This window comes from Sinohyriopsis cumingii, chromosome 12, assembly GCF_028554795.1.
Source record: "Sinohyriopsis cumingii isolate HCF-2022 chromosome 12, ASM2855479v2, whole genome shotgun sequence".
Taxonomy (NCBI): domain Eukaryota; kingdom Metazoa; phylum Mollusca; class Bivalvia; order Unionida; family Unionidae; genus Sinohyriopsis; species Sinohyriopsis cumingii.
The window spans coordinates 40,770,260-40,796,802 of record NC_142972.1 but is presented as its reverse complement, the minus strand read 5'-3'; the positions used below and the strand labels follow the sequence as shown (position 1 = coordinate 40,796,802).

Genomic DNA, 26,543 nt, shown 5'->3' with positions numbered 1-26,543 from the left:
AACACGTTGTGCTGTTACACGGCCAAATTACCTCAGGCCATCCAGTTAGATCACGAAGCCCATTGGGAAGTGGCTTTAGTAGAAATGATTCACCCGACCCAAGTCCTCAATGTCCTTCCCAATCAAAATTTTTTTGATGTGGAAGTTCATGACGAGCAAATGCAACAGTGGATGGATAGCAATGTCAAATATGACAAGAAAACCCGTACACAAAATCAAAAGTACACCACCTATCACTTGTTCATTCCCCCAGGCTATTATTTTAGTGGTCAACATTTGGTCAGCACCATAACCTCCAGGTTTAATGTCGTGTTTCTGAAAGCTTTGGAGCATGTCAACAAAAGTGTCACCATGGAGTACCACAAAACAGCTCGTCGCTTCTTGATGAAATTTGAACGGAGTAAAATCCTGTCCATTTTATTTTGTCCTGAATTGTTTGACATGTTGGGCGGAGACATGGACATGAGAAAGACCATGATCAAGAAAAACGAATTACCCATCGTTTACGACAACGAGTCTTTTAGCAAGTTATTTCGTGCCCCGGTAGAACTGAACCAAGGACTGAATTTGATGTTTGTGTACTCCAATGTGGTGGAGTATAACGTGGTGGGACACACCTCCGTACCGTTACTGCGTGTCATTCCTTTCAAAGTGGATTCTGCCACGAACACTGATGAGGAAGGTGGAAACACTTACCACGTCCACCGCGAATTTGTACATCCTCACTATTTGCCTGTCAGTAAGTCGTATTTGGACACGGTCAACATTACTATTAAAAGGAGATTTGGGACAAAATATTCCATTCACCAAAGGAAAAGTCACGGTGAAACTCCATTTTCGAAAACGGTTTTCTCACGATTCGTAAGTCATGTATCCAGTGTACCGAGGGGTTGCTCGACAGCGAGGACACGGTTTAGGAGATATGTTAAAATCGGCCTTTCGTTCGGTGGCCCCAGTCTTGAAACCGATGGTGACACGCGGATTGCACGCCTTGAAAGATGCGGCACTGACGCAAGGCAAAGAATTTCTCCAAAATGTCATCATCGACAAACAAAACCCTAAAGAAGCTTTCATGAGGGCAGACAAAAATGTCTTGCTGCAAACGGGCAAAGACATTTTAGGCCAACGAGAAACACCTATAAATGCCCTGCACGCTACCGAGTCAGGCATTCAGCAAGGACAAGGCAGAAAGAGACTACGACGAAAACACTCTTTCACCAGACTTCAAGCGAGAAAGGCCAAGAAAAGAAGAACCGTTCGAGACTTAGACGTTTTCGATTATTGAGAAAAGAGACCAAAAAAAAAATGATGCACCGAGAATCTTGCGCTTGTTCCAAGACGGAACTGGATCTGTTTGCCATGCCCCCCACGATGATGACGATGCAAGAATCCCAGTGGGTGGAATTTCACCCCGTCTCCTCACTGACCGATTCCGCTCCCATCGAGTTTGAAATCAAAGGACAGCCCGAAGATTACATCGATCTGAATAGCAGTTACTTGTACCTGAAAGTCAAAATTCTAGATAAGACTGGAGGTGCTATAGACGATGAAGCAGTAGCTCCCGTCAACAATTTCATGCATTCCTTGTTCAGTGGAGTGGACTTGTACTTGAATAACAAACTGGTCAGTAGCAGCATGGATACTTACCCTTATCGTGCCTACCTGGAAAATCTCTTGACGTACGGAATAGATGCCAAGAACACTCATCTCAATGCCTGTGTGCTATGGGAAGCTGACGAACCTACCAAGTTTGAAATATTGGAAACTGATGAAAAGAAAGACAACAATGATGGATTTGTAGAACGAAGAAAGAGAATCACGGGAGCCGACACAAGTTTAGAACTGATGGATCGTTTGCATTTGGACATGTGGTTGCAAGAAAAGTATTTGCTGAACGGGGTGGATGTCCGTCTGAGACTGAATCGTAGCAGTGCCGCTTTCCATTTGATGGCTGATAGTGACGGTTACAAAACCAAAATCCTAGAAGCCAGACTCTACGTACGCCGTGTGGAAGTGTTACCTAAAGTGGGAAACGACATCAGTCAGACGTTGAGCAGAACGACCGCCAAGTATCCCATACGACGCGTGGAAGTGAAAACCTTCACCATTCCCAAGGGACAGCGATCCATGATCGAAGATCATCTGTTCCAAGGACAGTTACCCAAACGTTTGATCGTTGGTATCGTCGAGAATACAGCCTTCAACGGAGCTGCCGAAAAAAATCCTTTCTACTTTCAACACTTTGGCGTGTCCAAAATCGAAGTCAGTCGCGATGGCAAGACCTTGTGTACCCGACCTTTCGAACCTGACTTTACCAAGAAGAATTACTTGAGATCGTACTTGTCCCTGTACGAAGCCACCGGACAGTTAGGAACCAATACCAGTCACGGTATTACGTACGAGGATTATGCAGGAGGCTACGCTTTGTGGGCTTTCGATTTCACTCCGGACCAAGGCAGCGACGAGGGACATTTCCACCCTATAAAATCCGGCCAGATTCGTGTGGAAATTCAGTTTAAAGACCGAGACCCTGATGAAACGGTGAACGTCATCCTGTATGCAGAATTCGATAATACCATAGAAATCAACAGTTTGAGAGAAGTCATCCTAGATTACTAGAAACCATGGAAGACTGTTATCCCTCTTTACCTAGTGGAGAAACTTTTAGTGTTGCATTGTTGTTAAAAAATGTTAGAGTTGTTGTTGTTTAGTGTTAAGTGATTTTTGAATAAAAAATGTTGTGTTTTGAAAAAAATGCCTTTGTCTTTTGTTTAGCTATAAGAATGTTGGATTGATGCTCTTTCATTTCTTACTATCCCTCTCATGACACTCACTAAACGTTGCGACTCAAAAACCGTGTGGGGGGATGTTTTCCTTCACGTCCGCGCTTTGACTTTAAGAACCGGGTTGTTTCCAGTCTAACCGTCCATTGTCGACTCATCCTCCTAAGAAGATGTGCTCCAAACGAGCTAAACTCAACGAAGCCTACGTGAATTTGCATAGGGTCAGACACAGTCTGATACCGAAGCCAGAAGAAATAGAGAATGTGAGAATGTTAAAAATCACTGAAGACCTGATAGAAGAGCTCTTCAGAGAAGAAATGAACAGGGAGAAAGAAGAATGGACAGAGAAGTACAGACTTCAGAGACAGCAGCAACAGCAGCAACCTGAACCTGACAGAGGCTTTGTCGATTGCCGTATCGACACCAAAGAGTTCTTCTTTTCTTTCCGAAGAAGCAGACCTATCGCCAGAAAGTCTATCCTCAGAGGACATCGCATTCTTAGAAACTAAAAAAAGAATGCCATAGCAAACAAAAAAAACAGCCCTTTTCAGGGCTACCCCAATACTCTAGAAAAGAAATAACGATCGATTTGCCAATGTGTGTAGGTAGAGTAGTGTGAAAATAAACACTAACTCTTTTTTAAAAAATGTGAGGGTATGTGTTTGTGTGTTAGTAAGTGCTTAAGTAAGTTGGTATGAATAGTAGATTAAAATCATGTTTTTTTGGTGTTTGAGGTGTATATTTGGAGTTAGATTGGATTGCTTTGCGTATGTGGATAGTCTATTGAAGTGATTTATAAAAAATTTTAAAATAGTGATGGGTAGCATAAAAAGTGAGTGAGTGTTTCTTTTAGGTCCGCGCGTTGTTGTTTTTGGTCATGATGTAGGTAACATCAATTTTATGATTTTTTAGGGGGATGTTTTCCTTCACGTCCGCGCTTTCACTATAAATTGAAACTCGCTGGGCAGTCTAGCTACCCTTGTTGATTGATCAACACCAAAAATGAACACGAGACTGTCTAAACTGTTGGAACTTCATGTGCATCTGGAATATGCCAGGCGCCTGTTGAATGAACTGGCCGCGGAAGCCATTGTGGAGGAGGGAAGGATAAGAGAGGAGGAAGAAAGAAGAAAAAAAGAAGAGGAGGAGAGAAGATATAAAGAAGAAGAAGAGGAAAGAAGATACAAAGAGGAGGAGAGAAGAAACAAAGAAGAGGAGGAGGAGAAGGAAAAGAAGAGAAGAAGAATAAATTTCAGAATCCCAGAGAGCGAAAATTGGGATTCTGAAGCGACATATCCTGCCTCTGCTCTCTCCCCCAAAAAAGTAAAAAGTAACTGGGGGATAAGATGTGCATGTGGCGCCAGGCCTGGAAGGTGCCACCATTAACCAGGTGTCCATGAAGTTCCAAAAACAACAGCCCTTTTCAGGGCTACCCAATACTCTAGAAAAGAAATAACCATCAATTTGTCAATGTGTAGGTAGAGTAGTGTGAATATAAACACTAACTCTTTTTTAAGATAGTGTGAGGGTATGTGTTTGTGTGTTTGTGTTTGTGTGTTTGTGTTTGTACCCGCTCACATACGATTGTGTGGATAGTAGATTATGGTTTTGTTTATCGTTTCTTAGCGTATGTGTTTGTGTGTTTGTGTTTGTACCCGCTCACGTAAGATTGTGTGGATAGTAGATTATGGATTTGTTTATCGTTTCTTAGCGTATGTGTTTGTGTGTTTGTGTTTGTACCCGCTCACGTAAGATTGTGTGGATAGTAGATTATGGATTTGTTTATTGTTTCTTAGCGTATGTGTTTCTGTATTTGTGTTTGTGTATTTGTGTTTGTGTGTTTGTGTTTGTGTGTTTGTGTTTGTACCCGCTCACGTACAATTGTGTGGATAGTAGATTATGGATTTGTTTATTGTTTCTTAGCGTATGTGTTTGTGTGTTTGTGTTTGTACCCGCTCACGTACGATTGTGTGGATAGTAGATTATGGATTTGTTTATTGTTTCTTAGCGTATGTGTTTGTGTATTTGTGTTTGTGTGTTTGTGTTTGTACCCGCTCACGTACAATTGTGTGGATAGTAGATTATGGATTTGTTTATTGTTTCTTAGCGTATGTGTTTGTGTGTTTGTGTTTGTGTGTTTGTGTTTGTACCCGCTCACGTAAGATTGTGTGGATAGTAGATTATGGATTTGTTTATTGTTTCTTAGCGTATGTGTTTGTGTATTTGTGTTTGTGTGTTTGTGTTTGTGTGTTTGTGTTTGTACCCGCTCACGTACGATTGTGTGGATAGTAGATTATGGATTTGTTTATTGTTTCTTAGCGTATGTGTTTGTGTATTTGTGTTTGTGTGTTTGTGTTTGTGATTTTGTGTTTGTACCCGCTCATTGAGTCATCCACCCATGATGTTTAGGACGGACATGCTCATGTATGTCAGGTCAAAGTGGACTGTTGTTGATAGGACAGATACTAGTCAATGGATGAGGAGAGTTTATATAGAAAGACAAGGATGTCTCAAGAGGGTACTTGTGTATGGACCGGTAGTTAGAAGGAGTTTAAGAAGAAGAAGAATAAGATGTGACAGATGCCATCTATGTTAATATTAATATTAACATAAACCCAAAGGCCCTTTTCAGGGCCAGCCATATTTCTCGAAAAGAGATAGCCTTTCCATTGCCTACCCCTTTTCTAAATTTAAATTTAAATTTAAATTTAAAAAAAAACTTTAAAAAAAAATAAAAAAAAATCCCATATTCAATTCCCCTTGTCCCTAGACAAACCCAAACTCTATTCCCATGTTAATTTCCCTTGTCCCTAGACAGACCCAAACTCTATGTTAAATTCCCATTGTCCCTAAAGTGACCCACGATTTTTCTCCATGTTAAATTTCCATTGTCCCTAAAGTGTCCCAGGGGTCTTTTTAATGCTAAGTCCCATTGTCCCTATAGTATCCCACTTAACTACTAATATCCAACAGATCTGACGGTGAGACTTTCTTATAAAGTATGCAATTTCTTATGTATACTTCCGGGTCAATTCTTAATTTATACATCATTAACGATTATCGTCTCTTCATCCACACTTTTGGCCTTGCGGAAAGTGCCTTCTCACACACTAGCATAGATACATCCTACACATATAATAGTTCTTCCAGCTGCAAGCTAAATTAATGTATCTACTGTTTACAAAGAAATATAATGCATATTTACGTTTTAAGACAAATTTGCATAGTTGTCACGATCCCTTAGAAGACGGAACTACCGATAATAATGAAAGCTATTAATTTTGGCGGATTAATATTTAAAGAACTATATTAGAGAATCGACAGAGGAAAATCAAGTTAACGGAAGCAATGACTAAAATGTTGATAGCATAAATTTCACAAATGTTTCAGAATTTTGTTCGCTAGTAACAGTACCGACCACAATTGTATTTTCGATATGGAAACATTGATAACCATCCGGTCACAGATATACGTATAATATAAGACCAGTATGGCAGTGTCCATTAATATCATAACAATTTATACATACTACGCTCTACACATAATATTTGGCTCATCCACACCAACCAACCTATCAAGACTGTTAACTTAATATTATCTGATACCCATAAAGTGGAAATAAAACTGGCATGAGATCTGCGTAGGCATTATCTTTTATCGTATAGTCATAGACAGCTTTTGTTATATGTCAGTCTTATTCAGCGTTTCATCATCTTATTTTTTGTAAATTAAAGTATATATCATGTAATCCCGTCTGTGAGAGAGCGAGTGCGTTTACAATGTTGTGAAACTCCTAAATTATTTCAAGATTAAACTTTCAAACCTTTCCTGGAACGGCCTTAGCAAACGCATGGCCCATTTTGGATCATTTTGGCGCCCCCCCCCCCCCCCCGATTTGGAAATAAACTTTTAAACAAGTTTTCTTCCATCTCTTTAAAACTACTTTCTCTCCAGGCCCGGCCCTAGGATGTGCGGGGCCCAAGGCAGCATGCGGGGCCCAAGGCAACAAGGCATGACATCGGGGCCTCAAGCAGAAAATTGCATTTCCAGAAAGCTAGGGGCCCAAGGTAGTTGCCTCGTTCACCTTGCTCTAGGGCCGGGCCTTTCTCTCTATATATGTTTTTAAAAATTGCTAACGCGCGGGGCCCTTGTAAGAGCGGCACCCGATTGGGCCAAGTAGGACGAATTGGCCCAAGGCCGGCCCTGAACCATGGAATACATCCTCTGGGTCTGGGACTACGGGATTTTAGTAGCTTTGTTTTGTATATATTTAAAATTACTAAATTTGTGGACCAACATGTCTTGGCGCTTGTGAGATTGCTGACAAAAGTTTCAGCACATGTCAGGTGAGATTGGTGAGTGGTGGTGGTATGTTGCAGTAGTTTCACTGAGTTCTTTTCTTCATGTACTCTGGGGATCAAATTGTGATACTGGGTCATAATCTAGAACCTATTAAACTTCCAACCTTGCAAATCTATCTATCTATCTATCTATCTATCTATCTATCTATCTATCTATCTATCTATCTATCCATCTATCTATCTATCTATCTGTCTGCCTGTCTGTCTGTCTGTCTGTCCCTCCCTCCATCCACCTATCTATTTTTCTATATCTATCTATCTATCTATCTATCTATCTATCTATCTGTCTATCTATATCTATCTATCTATTTATCTATGTTGGTCATGTGTGCACGGTCGAGATGGTATAGGAGTCAGTCTCTCTCTCTCTGTGTGTGTGTGTATATATATATATATATATATATATATATATATATATATATATATATATATATATATATACGAACTGAGCATGAAAAGGCACATTTATGCATGCAATCGACAAATGTTCCATCCCTACCTTGCTGGAATTTGTATGAGTCGTAAAGAGCAATTATATATCCACACATTCACTTACTTAACCCACCAAATGACGATTTAAGATATGCAAATAAAATTGGTGCATGCATCTGTTCTTACCCCAATAGCCGTACCTCTGGGGAGAAGATATTGGATGTGGGATGGGCTAAAGGGAGGGCGCAGGCATATATTTGTTTACAAAAGGTCGAACTTTTCTCTACTATCGTATTACGCAGAAGATTGATTAGGATTATGGATTTTATTTAAGACAATGAGATAACCTAAATCAGATAACCATAGTAGTGCCATTATGCCGGTAAATCATATATTGTTCTAAATATACATCTAGTTATGCCTCTTAGTCGTGACAAGTATGGATTTATGACAACACCGTGGATTCACAACGGTGCACGTACAGTCCTGGACCGTAATGACACCTTTACCATTAATGATGAAATTGACAAAGGTATTGAAAAGATTCTAAAGCAGATTTAGAAATCCTCCAATGCAGGATCGGAATGGACTATCGACATATAACCGCAAGTCGAGATACATATATCTACATATGAACTGTTTCGTGGATCCAGTTAAATACCAACGCCAGAGTGGGTTCAGCGAAGGTCAGGGATAAACGTAAATAAATTTGACAAAAGACGTGTTGAATGGGCAGTTTTGTCAGCGTTATATAGGGCTCTTGACAACCAGGACGTGCCTCGAAAATGCCGCTTTTGAAGACCCGTCTTGTGATTTCTTTTCCAGCGCATGGTTCCACAATCGCATTTACATCATGGATAAGATAGACACCATTGCGTTGATGTGCACGGATATAGTTTGATGCCTTATAAACATGTCTGTGTCAGTACCATGCACTATCAATGCGATTCGCAGGTGCTTCACCAGGTTTAGGATGGTTGTTAGATTCGAGTCGTATAATCAAACCGTGTACCAGATCACCAGCAGCTGTATCCAGGAATGTGTTTTTCACCGGGATATTTACTCCATGCAGGTCCTGGTAGCATTGTAAGTGTAGCCGCAATACCAACGCCGACGTTTGAAAACAAAACAGACCATGCGTTTCCACGACATTTCCTAAATAAGAACTTCCTTCCTCCACATCGAGCTCATGTTTAAGAGTCGCTTCTCGTTCATTACGTGTTTGAACTCGAGTTGGAATTGCCGTACGTTTTTTCGCTGGACATATTGCACACTATGAAGACATGATTATATTTTACACTGTATTAATCAATATGGTTTTAACGAAATAAATATTCGCAGATGCTTTTGGAAAAATCAATACCTTTTAGGTCATTGACTTATCCGTTAAGGCAACACCTAAACCGTCCAAGCATGGTGATGGAACCATATTTCCAAACTCTGATATTGTACTGATCGTGGACATGCTAGATCAGGTAAAACTCTGCTTTTTTTTAATATGATTCTCGGATGACTCAAGCGGGATATGTTGTACGTGACTGCATCATCGGATGATGACCAGCTGTGTTATGATATTTTAAAATATTTTAAGAATGCGTCGAGTGACAAGGGTGGTAACACTACGAGAAGCAAAACTATTGCTTTATTTTACACTATAGATGAAGCAATTGGCGATTTTGAATGCAAGTGTACGATGATTTGATGATAGAGCACCAAGTCAATTCCGCATAAATATTTTTACGAAGACGACACAATAGCACCGATGTCATTTATTTGACTCATTGATACGAGTATGTATCTAAAGTGATCAGTGACAACTATAACATGTTGATGATATTTCGTGACATGGATGAGCATGGTCTTGGAAATATACATTGGATCTGGTGTGCCGCAGTCCACACGGGGGATGTATTTCGTGTCATGTTTGTGAGGATCACAAAGGTCCCGTATAGTTTGCTCAACATTGATTTGACTGGAACTTGCAGAAGTAAATATCATGTGGGTTTAGACGCGTATTTTTAACAATATAAATCAATCATATAAGATGTCTGCAAAGTAATTAATAAGAGAGTATGAGAAGCGACGCTGTAAATTCACTTGTGAACTGAATCGTAATGTTAAAGAAGTCTGCATAAAAGTCAAAGATATGTTACAAACTGCACAAGAAGACCTCGCATAAGGTTGTGAATAAACACTTGCACTGCTCATTAAACCAACAAAGGAAGTTGATGAAACTGTCAAGGATAATAAAAAGGCTACAAGATCAACAGTGAAAGAAGTGGCAGCGCTAACTGAAACAAAAGTAGAACCGGGTCCAGTTTGTAATTTAATGCACCAAGGCTATCAGAAAAGCAACACAGGCAACTGCAAAGGTTATTACACGCTTGCCAGAGATGGTGGCTGAAGTAATAAACAAGACGACGTCGAAGATCATGGCATCAAATAATCACTTCCACCATCCAGTTACTGGTCATTGTTGGATACAGTAAATCAAACTTTTAACGAAGAAGGTCACCAGTGGATCAAAGAAAACCCCTTCCATTCAAGTCTTATATTAACTCCAACGGGAACGGTTTAGTGATCGTGGAACAATCAAAGGGCATAAACAAGGTTTAGGTCAAGTTGGTATACAGGAAGTTTACTGGGTCTAAAAAAGTCTCTAGTAAAGTGTTTGACTCTTATAATAAAGTACGTGCTTTGGTGGAAGCTGGAAAAGGTAATGAAGCAGCTCAAACGGTGGAATATTTTATGAGACTCTTGTACAGGACAAGAGAATATCAACCAATCTTTGAATCGGATATAGAAGAATATTCGTATGGAGTAGGCTCTGAAATTACGACAAAAGATTATTTGGATCAACCAGTATTTACTCCAAAAATTGAGGCAGAAGAATACTCGGACCAAGCAGCCGCACTTCATCCAAAACGTAAGCCTCCACAGAAAGATAAAAACATGCAAAACACTAATGCTCGCAAAATAGACGAAGAAGACGAAAAATCTAACTTGATAAGAGAACAGGTTAAAACCTGGCGCCAACAACATGCACGAAAGAAAGAAGGCCTTGGTGGACTGTGTGACCATAATGACCTTGCTGATCGATTATAAACACTTGTAGAATCAATTCGTGCATGCAACAACGCACCAGAAGTCATAATTTAAGCCACACCGATCAGTCTCATCATGATGATTAGTGATAAAAATCCACCAAACAAAGAATAACCCAAAGAAAACCCCTCGAACGGGTTGCACTCTGATTTTGACTGTTGACACACTTCAGTTGTAATCCCTGAACTTGCAAAAAAAATTGATTGCCCGCGGAAGAATAGAAGCCCCCGAAGAGATTATGAAGATTGTCTCAGCGTAAAGCGAATATTCCGCATAAATGTGAGCTGTATGGAACAAAGCAATATGTTTATCCTCTCGTATGTTATTTTGTAACAACAAAAGCTTTTAACACACCTTGATACTATCCAAACTTTCAAACAAATTGGCATTATTTCTTGAACCTGAAATTATTAACTGTATGCTGAACTTATAAAGTATGTCTTTCACCCCTCTACAAAATGTCGGGTTTATCATAATGTAGCTTTATTCCGTTCTTTTATGTTGCTTGAAAACTTCACATTAGGGTAGTTTGTTGTGCTTGAGCGCCGTTAGTGATCAGCAGATATGGTACAATTATTGGCCTTTGTGTCAACTATCCAAGAGATACCTCTGCGTATTTCATTTATTCAATGCCCAATCAGTAGGACCACCGGAAAAGCGCACAGAAATAGTTCATTTTATCAACGACCAGAATATCGACGATTTTTTACTGACAGAAACATGGCTAAAAGCATAAGGTGATGAGCCCAAGTGCGCGGATCTAACACCCATTGGTTACTCCATCAAGTCGTTCCCCCGCCACTCTCGCAGAGGTGGAATAGTTCATTTTATCAACGACCAGAATATCGACGATTTTTTACTGACAGAAACATGGCTAAAAGCATAAGGTGATGAGCCCAAGTGCGCGGATCTAACACCCATTGGTTACTCCATCAAGTCGTTCCCCCGCCACTCTCGCAGAGGTGGAATTGTAGTAATCACAAAGAAATCCATGATCAAACATCTTAACCACACCACATCATTCAATTTCGACCACACATTGTTTGAACTAGTCCAAACCACACTAACACGGGAGCAAAGGTCAGTTCATATTTTCTGCCTATACCGCCCTCCTCCTAGTAGTAAAAACAAGCTGACTGAATCTCTCTTTTTGGAGCAGTTTCCGAATCTCCTGGAGTATGGAAATTCGATAGGTGTCAACCTGATTATTCTTGGAGATTTCAACTTTCACTTTGACTGTCCCGGAAACCCAAATACATCAAAACTCCTAGATTTCATTAACATTTTCAACGTCAAACAGTCAGTTAACCAACCCACCCATAAACATGGTCATATTTTAGACTGTAGTCTTTATAGACCTAATCATAGCATTCTACGGTCCTCCCTGGTATCCCACGAACTTGCATCAGATCACCTCTGCATTATATGCCATCTTGACTTATCAGTCCCTAACCCTTTATCATTATCTGCCACTAAGAGAAACCTCCGTATGATAAATTGAACCCAACTAATGCACGACATTTAAGCAAACCTAACAACTTGCTTACCTCCTACCACAGAACAACTCGATAACTGGCTGCGTTCATTGCTAGACAAACATGCCCCAGCTACCAAGTGCATAGTATCAGTTCAGAAGTGTTCTCCATGGTATAGCAGTTTTAGGGACCAGCTTCGCACTGCTAAAAGAGACCGCCGTAAAGCTGAGAGGTTTTGGCTTTCCACCAGACTCACTATTTATAAGCAAATCTATGAAGCCGCTAAGAGGAATGTCACATATATAGTCCATACAGCGAAATCAGCCAACTACAGTACTAAGATCATGGAAAGTTCGAGCTGCTAAAAGCTCCTTGAGATTACTAACAAGCTACTGTCAAGGAACAAATGTACACCACTTCCAACTACCTTCTCTCCAGTCGACCTACCGGACATGTTTCCCAATTTCTTCCGTGACAAAGTACAAACCATTAGAGATAAGCTTGACACCACAATTTAAATTGATTCGTCGTCACCATACAGTTGGGATACAGAATTTGAGAGGCAACTATTATTAGCATTTGAACCTGTCTCTATGGATTTCGTACGTACAATCCTGATGTAGAATGCGCCAAAGTCATTCTAACTTGATCCAATTCCAACATCACTGCTGCTTGAGTGCTTAGATCCAGTATTGCCTTCTCTAACTGATGATATTAATACCTCTCTCTCATCCGAGGAATTCCCATAATATTTCAAAACTGACATTGTAAAGCCTCTGCTGAAGAATACAACATTTTATCAATTTCTAATCTCCCATTCATGTAACAAATCTTAGAAAAGGTTGTTCTAATCCAGCCTGTATCTCATCTGAATTCAAACAGTCATTTTAGCAATGTACAATCTGCACATCGCCCTTGCCACAGTAGTGAAACTACTCTTCTAAAAGTAGTTAGTGACATTCTCTCTGCTTTGGATAGTTGAAAGATTACAGTCCTCACCCTCCTTGATTTGTCTGCAGCATTTGACACTATAGGCCATGATATATTACTTCACCGTCTCCAGCATGTATTTGGCATTCATGATACAGCCGTACTTAGTCAACATGACTTAAATTGTGACTGCAAACGGAATATACTCCAGCCCATTTAATCTATGTTGTGGTGTTCCACAGTAGTCTTTTCTTGGACCTGTTCTCTTCATTCTATACACTCAGCCGCTCTCAAGTGTCATATATCATCATCCAATGTCTCACCAGTTGTACGCTGATGACACCCAAATATACAAATATAGGCACCCAACTGAAGTTGATGCTACCATCCAAGGTGTATAGAGGTGCATTTCTGACGTGTAATCATGGATGACATGTAACAAGCTGCAGATGAATGATGATACAACTGAGGCCATTCTGATCGCAACACAAAGACTTTCTCATTTACAACCTTTACTTTAAACAATAAGTATCAGCAACACCAACATTATATTCACAGTCAGTACGAAACCTATGTGTTACTCTTGACAGTACTCTCACATTGCACCAACATGTCATGAACATATGCAAGGCTGGATATCTTGAGCTGAGACGCATCAGTTCCATTCGCAAATATCTTTCAGTTGATACCACTAAAACACTTGTGTGTTCATTAGTACTTTCAAGACTGTACTATTGTAGCTCAATTATGTCTGGTTCATCTCAATATCTACTCCAGAAACTTCAAACAGTTCTAACCACAGCTGATCGGATCATACTTAGAGTACCACGATCATAGCACACCTCTCCTATGCTGTGTACCCTACACTGGCTATCCATTCGATCCAGAATCGAACACAAAATTTGTTCTCTGTGCAAAGTTTCATTGACGGACTCCAGTCCAACATACCTATCCGACCTCACCCATGTGTACACACCAGCAACATACTTACGCTTCTCTTCTGACAGTTGTATACTAATTATTCCCATTATGAAAACGAAGTCATATGGACAACGTTCTTTTGCATACCAGGGCCCATCAACGTGGAATGAATTGTCCACTTAACCTAGACACAAAGACAGAGTGATTCCATTCAAGACTGCTCTTAAAACTCACTTATTTCGACTGCAAGAACAAACTTAAAAACCTAATAATGTTTCCTATCGTAACTGATCTGAGCCTGTAATTTATGTTTTCTAATTTCAGGGTGTTGTTTTTGTAATCATATCATTATGTATGTTAAAGGCGTTGTCTAATATTGTAAAGCGCTTAGAGCTGCTAAAGATTAGGTGCTATACAAAGTCCTTATTATTATTATTATTATTATTAACACTATATATTCATTAGTTAGACTTGTGAGCTAATTAAAACCAGCATTTTAATTGTTAGTGTTCTGACGCACCGATTATTCTAGAGTATTTATTATATTTTGATTGATGGAATTTAAATTTATAAGTGAATCATTTTGTTTTTCATTCTCGCGCATGAAAGACCGCACTAAATATAATTTAACAACTGTGCTACAGCTGCGTATTCATTATTCGTCTATATTCCTTTGATTATCAATATATATTTTTTACACCTGCTTTTACTATTGAATACAGATATCGCAGAAGGGGGATGCGAGTTCTTTCACCAAATTACATCGAAGCTTTTATGGTTATTTAAGGCATACTATTATATTTATTTGTTGGTGGAGACTGATCATTAAGAAATTTTAAGTTCATAAGTTGTAGAATAGGCCGTGGCAGTAAGATTACCCATTCACTATTTATGTATTGTACTTCTTGAGTGGAAAATTTCGTTAGTATCAAATATTTGTATAGTCAGTACTCTGTGATAATAATAATTTTGTAATAGATTATGGTCCCTGGTTTCCTTAGTCATTCAGCTTTGGTTGATGAAACCAGGTGTTAGCTTCATAAAAATAAAAAGGTTAATGCCAATTTTCGAATAGCTTGATCACGCCCAATATAGTAAGACTGCAAAAAGCTGAATTTGTTCTTCGTGTAAACGTATTGAAACCATTAGGTATAGTCTTGCTAAATAAATTGATATATTTATTTACGAAATCCCACAATTTTATTAAATTTGATTTACGTATTAGATCAGGCCATTTGTATTGAGAGTGAAATGCCTATAGAATGACATTGTCATGTATCAAGTAGTTTGGGCGCAACATGTCAACAGGGTAACTTAGAATGTTATACAAACTTGGAGAAGAAACAAACGTACATGAAAAGAATTTACATGACATCTGCATTATATGCAGATCTTGTAAACCACTCCGTCGTAGATGAGCCATCTGTCTGACATACAGGCTTCAACCTTCCACGATATATGTGCACCACTTTTAACTTGGGACCATACCACTGACTCTTACATATATCTTTCTGTAGTTTTGAAAACTATCGTTATAAAGGATTTACTAAAACCCAGGTAATGTCCTGTTACGACCATACACAGAGAAATAAGAGAATTTGTCGTTGTGACATTCGATAAGGTATTGTAGTCGTAATTCAAATATATAAATTTATTGTTATATGTAAAGATTGGGCTAGTGACATGAAATTTTATGTTTCTAACAATGTGTTTTTGTTGTCCGGGTTTGTTGCGCAATGAATATGTGTTCCCTGAATAAGCGACACCCACACATAACAAAAAGGTGATCTTGGATATGACAGAATGTGCCTGTAACATTATGAGGGTCATATTTCTGACCAGACTTTGATCAAACTTGGAATATGGGCTCATATCATCAAGATGAGCCAGATTAATGCGTATTACTGGAAGGATGTTGCATCTGACTGGCTGAGCTTATCACCACTCTGGTGACCATATTTTAAATCCGCGTTGAACAAACTCGAGTTGTTAGGTTATATTATCAAGTCCACGAACATGCTCGACAATGATCAAGATTTCATGCATATTTCGGACGTGGTTTATATCAATATAGCTGGATTTGGTAGCTCTCTGACGCATGTAACAGCTAGTATGTGTTGTTGCAATGATCTTGTGTTTCATTTGCTGAGATAGGTAGCACTTTAGAAACTGTGTTTGACCCAATTGAGATCAAATCTTACATGTCATGAGCGATAGGGTCCGGTCTTTTGGATCAAAATTTAAAACAGGACGTTGAATGCTGGAATATTATGGTGTGAAACCATGAATAAGCAATTAAATAAAGAAACACCGAACTGTATGACAACTGGATTAAAGTAAATTACATATATGTATGTAGAGAGAGAGAGAGAGAGAGAGAGAGAGAGAGAGAGAGAGAGAGAGATATCTGGGTTGCTTTGTGATAGACAGACACAAGAACCCGATCTGATATTACCTTTTTGCAGAATTTTGTGTTGTTATATCTATTCTTGTAAATTGTCCATAGTGATGCTTACATATAAGAGTCAAGACTATTTCATATATCTCATGCTGAGTGCTTGTTTTGTATATATAAGTTTTTTTCCATGACGAAGAGCTTGTTTAGCCCGTAACGTTGGGAAACGTTTTGCATTTGGGCAATTATCTATTTTTTTGACTATCTATCTATCTATCACCTTATCTATATATCTATCTATGGATCAAAGGTATGTTACCATATTAGTTTTGTTTCTTCCAGCTAATCAGCTTTGTTGTTGAAAATATGATTAATGAGCTAATTGTATATTGACATATCCTTTATGTATATCGATATTTTTGTAACTCTTGATGCATGATTTTATTTAATTTTTGTAATTTATATTCATAGCTGTAAATTGTACTGGATATCTTTAGTTAGATCTCTCCTACCTGACCGAGTCTTTTAAGAGGGTAAATTTAGATAGAATCTTAAATAGATGCTTACGTATGTGTTGACAGTTATTAACATTAATCTTAACACTAAGACTTAATGGCGCCTTGGGATTAATTTATAATTTGTTGATGGGGTTTGGACTATTTTAGAAGTATTCAGTAACTTCTCATTATTTGTGATAGCTCACGTGAATGGGCAATTTCGAGACAAAATAAGTAGATCCGTCACGTGGGGTATATTGTGAAATATAGTCGCAATATAAAGTGTATATAAAGAGAGAATTGAACAATCAGTTTCATTCCGATTGTTTAAGATTCTTGGTCTTGTCCTCATTTCTTGTGTTCTTGTTGTATGCCTGCAGACGTGTTTTATGTTGTTGTACTTAGATATTTTTCGTAAGGGAAAACATTAGTTTGGACTGTGTATTGGAAATAGAAAATGCGTATTATTTTAGACAATATTATTGTTCTGGAACTAGTGTGAATTATTCGAAGGAGTTCTTGAAATTGCTGTCTTGACAACGTCACAATTCTTGGCGGACCAGTAGGTTTCGGGTTTTGAAATGTATACGGAACTTTTCATTCATTTAAGCTTTCATAGAACTTTGTCAGTATTATTTGGATTCGCCCCCAATTCTGAATGTTCCTCTCACATTTTTATTTCTTACTTCGATAGTTAAATTATTTCTTAAGTTTTATGAAACTTGTTGGTTTCACTTCTTTTTATTACTTAGTTTATGACCATAGAGCCGTAACATATCCTTGATCCAAACGCTGTTAGCTGCAGTGAAATAACAATAATCAAGTAGTCTTCACATGTACGTGTATTGTCCGTTTTTCTGTGACCCAGATTCTTGCCTGTAGGCCAGTGATTTTGTAACCATGTTTGGTAGTTTGATCAATCTATTCCCGTTGTCGACAGGTTGCTGCTTACAACATGCAGAAAGATTTCTGAGTCGAAGGTTAAGACGAGACCTTGGTCTCATTGGTGGTGGAAGTGGGATGAGGAATGTTTTAAAACCAAACATTAGCTTTCAAGTTAATGCAAAATAAGAAACTGACCACGGTTTGCTTGTCACTCACACCCCGAGCTTTAGATAAAGTGGTGTTTTACACCTGACTCAGTTGCTAACTCTCTATGAGGTAGATCTAAGGTGTAGACAGATTGCTTGTAACAATTAAATTCTCAGTCATTAATAATTATAATAGTCATTATCTCTCCCACCTACCTCCTTAATATTAAATGGATTATATTTTTGTGGCTGATGACAAGGAGAGAACATAACCCCTAACTTGGAATATGCGTCCGGAATGTATTAATTGAACGTGTAACAGATAATGCTCTGTATCTTTACCCAGGTTAGAAGCATCATGATCATACAGAGGCTCTGATAAGATACAGGGAGAAGGCTTGGTAGATACATATGTCTTCGGCTTCGTAATGACAATACGAGCAAAAAGTGTTATGAAAATATTAGCTGTGCTCAAAATTTGAAAAATCGTTAATTGTTTTTACATCTAATGTCAGGAGGGTAAACATAGTAATACTGTCATTGTTCACTTGATTTGGAGCTATATCAAGTTGGAAGAAAACAAAAGAATAGAGTTAGTGGAGCGTCTACCGGACAAATAAGAACAAGAAAAGCAATCCCCTTAACTCGTGAAATATAATCATATAGTGATGTTAGCTTTTAATTATGTATGATGATTGGCAATAAAGGTTATTGAAACAAAAATAATTATAAACCCATAAATGAAAGCATTTTATGTTAAGTCAAAATGCTGACCCCATACAGCAAGATGCAGTATCTCATTAGTTGCAAAGTCTCAGCACAGGGGCCACATTTGTGTGCGTCTGGGTCATTACCGTCGTGTTGACACTTGTGTCGGTGATTTCAAACACCAATTTCACGTTATGTAAGGTTAGAAACTCGAACATTGTTTCAATTATATGTCCTACCCACATGCGAATTTCACACTCTATGCCCACTGATGCAGCGTCAAATCATAAAAATAGTATAAATATTAGGGCTGTACCGAGCATTCGCTTCGTATTCGCTTCGGGACAGAATAGTGGACCAAATAGCTATTTGGTATTCGGCCGAATAGTAGCGGTCTGACCGAATAGGACTAGTGGTGCTCTCTTTCTGCATATGCGGCTGCTACAGCCAGTGGACTGAAGTAACTCTCTCATTAACATAATATATGATGTGGTTGCAGCCAGGCGTTGCCTACTGCCTGGACCGCGGTATCGCAGTGTCAGTAGTCTCATTCTTTGCATACAGTGACTGAACGTTAACATTCAGCGTTTGAGGCTTGAGCAGGTCAATTGTGAGTTAAACTTCTTAGTTAATTTTACTTTAAATTCAACCTACAGTTTGTTAGTTCAGTGATGGATAAGTGATGCCAGCCAACGTCATCTACAGCTACAATCCAGCCGTCTGAAGTTTTTCTTGCAGCTGACGAACAACTGCCAACAAACATACAAAACAGAAAAAAGACGACTTTTGCACCTCATAGGATCAGTTGCAGCCTGTTGAGGCACATACCAACGACATGTATGTCACCATAGAAACAGAAGTGAGCAACTACCTGGCAGAACCGTGTATTCCAAGACACTGACCCACTGGATTGGTGGGAAAAAAACATGTCAAGATTTCCCACCTTGTGTCACTCTGCAAAACGCTACCTCTCTGCACCACCTACGAGCGTACCAAGCGAACGTCTCTTTTGTACAGCTGGCTATACCTTCAGTGAAACGAGAAGCTGCCTTAATGCTGACAACATGGAACGATTGGTGTTTTTAAAAGCTAACGCAGCATTCATGTATTAACTGAACTATAAGTGATAATTTCTAAGTTTAGTTAAATTAGTTCCATTCCTAGTTTACACAGACTAGCAGAAGGATGCAAAAATTGCATGCAATTAACTGTTTACTTTTAGTTTATGCATTAAATTTACTGAACTTAAACTTTTGCTTACATTTGAAATTTTGAAAGTTGTCGGAAGATCTATTTGGTACACTATTCGTATTCGTATTCGGCCGAATAGTGATACTCATCTATTCGGTACAGCCCTAATATATATATATATATATATATATATATATATATATATATATATATATATATATATATATATATATATATATATATATATATATATATATATATATATAATTTTGACATCTGTAATGCATATATTATATATTCGAATCAAGATGAATCATAGATATATTCAAAATTATAAAGGAAAAGTTGACTTCCATCGAACCCGACAGCCTCGCAACTTCTCATATTAGATTTGTCTTTGAGTTCATACGAACACGACAGTTGTATTATTTATTATGCTTGTTTATTAATTGGTTAAGTGTTGATTATTATAGCCGACTATTGTTTGATAATCTGATACATCCCAACTCGGTTTTGCGAAACATACATTCATATCATGGACATCTTCAGACGAAATATTTCTCTTTCTATGCAAAATCATATGAAACAACTGAAAAATAATGAAGAGTTCCTGCAATATTCTTAGATTTAGAGTATTTCAAGCGGTGTTTGAAAAATATTGCAACAGTATGCACACACGTTCAGACAGACAGTATCAAATAATTCCTATGAAAACGCAAGAATGCTACTACTGCTCATACAAATAATATTACTCAGTATCGGCATCATAGCGAAGAGTTTTCTGTCATGTATTTAAGTATATGTGTGCGTGTGTGTTGTCCTGTGTAAACAACAAATATATGCTCCTTGTACAATTTCCTATCAGCAGTAATTAACATTTGGCTCAAAGATTCATGCGGTGAAACTAAAATTTATCTCGTGTGAACTTCTGTTCAATAAACAGCATGATTATTATTTATTTATTTATTTATTTATTTATCTATTTATTTATTTATCTCTTTATTTATTTATTTTATTACAGGAAGACGCAAAATGGATAAAGAAGAAGCCCGGTTTCGACACAAATTTGAAGCATTTCCCTCGTCATTCAACCTTGAAATTAAAGAGCTGAAGAGCAGCAAGAAAATAGATTTGTGTAAGAAGAAGTTAGAGGAGAAAGTATTGTCCGATGAATTTGAATCAGCCACAGAGCAGATAAGGATATATAACTTGCTTTCCTTTCTAAATTGGAGTGCAAATGAGAGAGATGTTGCGTATAGTTACAACAGAAAGGCTTTGGAACTGGATCAAGAAAACATTGTCTCTCTTTCCAATAAGCTTTGGATGAGGCGGGAGGATGGTAATCTTAGTGAAGGAAACAAAGAACTAAATAAATTAGCAGAATCTAAAAATAACCGACTCCTCCTTGGAAAAGCCGAAATAGCATACTGCTACTCTGTGTTTGGTCCATCCTACCTCTTGAAGTCCAAAGATAGGCTTGAGGACTTAGTTCGTGACATGGGTGAACAAGATATCGATCCTGTTACTTTAACATTATATAAGTTCGATCTCGGAATCATATATCGTAAGTTATGTAACTTTGGAAACATGCCCAGACAAGGATGGGAAAAGAGGGACGAAGAAGAGTGCATAAAAAGAGGGGCACAATTGTTATATGAAGTTGCTTGTTCCAAATTTTCAGCCAGATGGAGGGGCAGATGTTGGGCATCCCTCGCAGAACTTTTAGAAGGAACTTTAAAAGGTGTTAGACTAAATAAATATATAACAGCGGAGTTGTTTCCCAAAGAAGTTAAGGACACCGGTGTCGAAGGTCTCATTGATTTAGCAATGGAAACATGTGGTGAGGATTCCCACGTTTTGAAAATATGTGGAAAACTTTACAGGTATTTAAAGAAACTAGACAAGGCAGAGGAAGTCCTGAGAAAGTCTCTAACTATAAGAAAAACATCATATGCTCATCATCATCTTGCTCTTGTTTTGAAGCAAAGACTGAAAGACAAACTGTTTGCCAAGAGACGTTATAACAACGAAACCATTGATAGACATGATCCAGTCAGTACCTGTATTCGCCATAAAACGTTCTTAGCTAACGTGACCCAAGATGCCAAAAGCAGCATTGTTCCCAGTCGGTCCTCTGCTAGAAGACACGATCACAGTAAACAAGAATTTTCTCAGACAAAGACAAGAACAACTGTTGCAAGAAATGAAAATACCGTGTCAGCTACCCCAGAAAAGGAAAAAAGTGTTAAATCTTTAACTAGAGAAGCTGATAGCACTTTACAACTCACAGGCACTAAACAATCAATGAGGGCATTAGCTAAAGGGTTGGACCGTGTCTTCAGCATACCAGAGGATGAAGAAAAGAATGTAAAAGAAATCCTGTGCCATCTAGACGAAGCAATACAATTTGGCAACGGATGGGCTTCTTTGGAAAAGGGCATAGTTTTGAGACAAATAAAGAAATTCAAGGAAGCACGTGCTATATTTTTGATGACGTTGAAAATGGAAGATAGCATCACAGCCATTCTAGAAGTTTCTTGCTATGAAAATCTTGGTGCCTGCTGTAGAGATATTGCTGAACAAGAGACTGATTTGGAACTGAGAAGAGAATTGGAGACAGATGCTGTTATATACTGGAGAAAAGCACTAGAAAAAATAGCATCGAAAGAAGGCAAAAGGCTACATTTTCTCAAGAAGGAATGGATGTCATATCCAGTACTAAAAGACATGTTCCTGCACCGAGAACTGGATGTTGCGATGTTGAAAGCACTTGCAGATCTTGGTGAAATACTCGAGAGGCCAGCAGAAACTCGGTCCTTCTTTCAAGAAATTTTGAAATTGGGTGGGGATGAAGCAAACGACCCCACAATAATTAGTGGTGAGATCAAAACTTTACTAAAGGAAAATCGTTATGAGGATGCAGTTCAGATGTTAGAAAAAAGTGAAAAAGAAGGGATTGAAATGGGTAGTAATTTTCGTACGTTGGTATACCTTGAGTGTGCTTTCAATTTAGTTACTATGGGCAAGACAGAACACGCCGGTAAAAGATTTCGACAGGCGTTTTATGTAAACTCCATAGCGAAAACAAATTTTGACATTTTCCTCCTATATGACGAAGACACGGAGACAGATGAGACTACATTTATTTTCGCTGAGAAACTGGAGGACTTTTTGTCTGGGAATTTTGGATTAAGAATTACCAGCAACAGCAAGAATGTATATTCGGGAAAACAGAGGTGGGCAGAACAGACAAAACAAATGGAGTCTAGTAACCACATTGCCTTGATACTGAATAAAAATGAAGAACCATGTGGTTACTTGGATTATTTCATTGGGATAGCCCAAGAAATTAGCGAGAAGAATAAATCTATTCTGAAAATTATTCTTGTTGACGAGTGCACTTGTCCCCTTGGACTTACCGTTTTTCCCACAATAAACTTCGAAAGTAAGCAGCTTAATAGCAAAGACGATTTCATTCAGTGGATTCGTGATTTTATATTTCACTTGCTTGGTGTTGATGATAATGAAGAGTAGCCGATTAGCCTTGCAATTAAGCTAATTAGGCTCTTATCATCGAACGTTTGGAGTAGTTCGATAATGAGCGAGATTGACTCAAATCTATTATGCGATCATGCATCTGACTGGCTGAGCTTAATAGCGTTATAAAATCCTTATTTTGGATATCATTGTGAGCAAAGTAGGAATATATACTTGTATCATCAAAATCTCAGATGAGTACGACAATGCCGTGCGCGACAGTTTTAATTTTGACTGCATAGCCTGCCACTGTGTGCTTGGAAAATGATTATATAATTCGAAGGAGTGTTTATTGTTCTATGTAAAGATTTATTGAGGGGCATTACCGCCATAATTATATGCGTATATTTCCTAATCTTCCTTGATGCATTATTGTAAATGGCTGCTTGCAAGTGCTACTTTCATAGTTCTATCAATGTATATTATATTTTCATTGGTGCCAATTGTACGTGGTAGTTTGCAAGTTTCAGTTTCCTTCTTCATTATTGTGAATGACCTCTTGCAAGTGCTACATTCATAATTCTAGTCATGAATTATTTTTTTCATTGCTCCAAGCTGTAAATGGTTGCTTGCAAGTTTTTCGATCTACTTTCCTTCTGAGTTATTGTATCTTGCGATGTGCCATCTACTGAATTGATTCTGCGGTTTATCGTTATGACAAACGCTATGTCAGTTATTACAAGTTTTGTATATTCTTTTTATAAACTTTACAATTACATCATTCCAACTGCTGTTTTCATACAGATTTGGCCTTGCAACAATATAAATACTAAGTTTAATCGGTATCGTCTTTGTTGTCCAACTCGTGTTGCCATTTATTGTCATAATGGCATACTAGATATTAGCATGGCATTATGACAACACACGGCGCTCTAAATTTCTAAAGTTTTTCTATACCAGAAATAATGAATGCTCCCCATAGAGCTTTACGACATTCATTTTGTGTCGATAACTCTTTCAGTCCCGTTTTTATAACGTGTACGTTAGCAACAAAGTTTTAATCGTTTCTAAAACCATATGCTTTCTCGAAGATCTAAGTGATTTATAGCACCTTACGAAATCAAAAACGCATACAGTACAGCAGGGTGATCCATCTTTTTCAACCCCAGTTTTGACGCACTTCAGTATTTACTTACACCGTTTAAGATTTCAGCTTCTTACTGATATCTCTCATTACTTTGGAAACATTAGTTATTTTAGTAAGGATGATAAATGACGATATATTCCCTCGTACTCTTCTTAACGAGCTTTCATCAGACGAACCCTGGTTGTAAGGATTATATTGGACGTCACCTATTTTGACGCACTCCAAAAACGTCTATCTTTTCCTGTGACACTCTTGTACATAAGCTCCCTCGAAAATAAAATATTTCAGAGCAACATCAATAGTACATAAAAAAAGATTTATTGGTAAAATGACTTTTAAACGATTAAGCGTTCCTTAAAGGTGTTCTTATTCTTATCAAGATCTTCATTTTGGAACATATTTTGCCGCAAAAACCGAAATAATCAAACTGTGGAAAATCATGATCGTATCATGATAATAATGTTTACTTGCGATTAGAAAGATTAGATTTAGTGTACAATTGTTTTCCACTACTTACCTTGCATTGTTAATGTACCGAACCTCAACCGTTGAATGTATTTATATTTTTTTTAAAACCCCCAAAATCGGCTTTAAAACTGGCTGCATCCTTTAAAACTTTTGTTTCTTAAAGTGGAAATAATCAGAGATAAAAGATGTTACAGGAGATTTAACTTTTATTTATTGTAATTCTTACCATTATCAAACCAATTAAAATTAATAAGTGGGTTCAAGAATTTTAAAAATATAAATATAGCACCTTTGGATTCTAATTATTCATCTGCTCTTTGTCACATGGAAGATTTAACAAAAAACTTCAAAAGAATTTTTGAAATATGAATGTAGTGACGCATGATTCTGACTTGTTAATTGTGCTGCTCTTTGCAATATGAAAATAGTTTAGTGAACTATCTATTATCAAAGAAAGAGAGAGAGAATGCACCAAAACTGCATATTTCCTTAAGTCATTGTAATTGTATACATGTATCCTGGGGTGTTTTGGGACAGTCTTCAGCAAGAATCAACAAAAGAATAAACTCTACTGATCTTACTCGATAATTATACAAGGTAGAATTTTACAGATCACTGTCTTTGTTTTGGTTTTATTCTATTTGATTGCCTACATGTATATTGGGTAGTTGAGGGTGTTTTGTGACAATCTTTTGTTGTTTTAGGGTAGTCATGGGGTCTTTAATTTGTTGGTAAATACCAATATGGGGGAGAAAAAACTCACTGATCTTACTCAAAAATTATACAATGCAAGATTGTACTGATCTCTGTACTTTTTAAGGTTTGATTCAATATAATGGTATACACGTATCCTGGGTAGTTGAGAGTCTTGAGCTATCGCCATTACTTTCAGGGTGACAGATATAAAAATTAAACTGTTGGATGTCTAATTCATGGATGCATTGTTTGGAATAATCAAACATAAAATTTGATGGACGGAGTTGGGGAGTCAAACAAGTGTAAGCCTTAAAAGCTCTACAAGTTATTTTAGAAACTTTTTTTTGGGGAGGGTCTTATTCTTCGAACAGAAAACGATCACATCTGTTGAAGATGCATGTAAAAATGTCAATTAATATTTTTAACTACTGCATTAATTTCATATCCAAATGTATCAGGCTCTTTTAGTACTGTACTGTAGCAGTAATAATACAAACAAATTAAGCAGGTTACTGGTAGAGGTAGCAATGTTATATATATTCAATATATTATAGTTTTATAATTGCTAAAACTGGAGTCTTATGTTTTATCAGTGAGGTACCATACAGTCAGTCATCTTATCTGTACTATAAACATCGCTTCATAGATGGATGAATATGGTTTTAAATAATATCTGTCAAAATAAAGTATCACATAATTGTTTATAAGTGTTCTTTATGTTTACATATAGGAAATATATTTCATACTCTTAGAATTACTTTTCTTATATAATAAAACAAGTCATATTTTTGTAGCATATGTGATTTGTATGTTAAGTTTAAAGTCATTTGCCTCTTGCTGTTGTATTGGAATTGGGGATATAAAATGAAATTGGAGATATGACATACTTGTCACAGACAACTAGTGACAATACTTGCTGGCTATTG

General features: G+C 37.7%; 1 protein-coding gene across 1 annotated transcript in view; it reads left to right on the top strand.

Moving 5' to 3' along the window:
* LOC149786313 (uncharacterized) overlaps window positions 1-26,318 on the top strand; it is a 38,874-nt gene extending 12,556 nt beyond the window's left edge. Inside the window, exon 2 of the mRNA XM_089976706.1 lies at window positions 20,851-26,318. Within this exon, the coding sequence (XP_089832832.1) occupies window positions 20,862-23,363 (2,502 nt within the window). The 5' untranslated portion in view covers window positions 20,851-20,861 and the 3' untranslated portion in view covers window positions 23,364-26,318. The remainder of the gene's footprint in view (window positions 1-20,850) is intronic.
* Window positions 26,319-26,543: the final 225 nt, after the last annotated feature.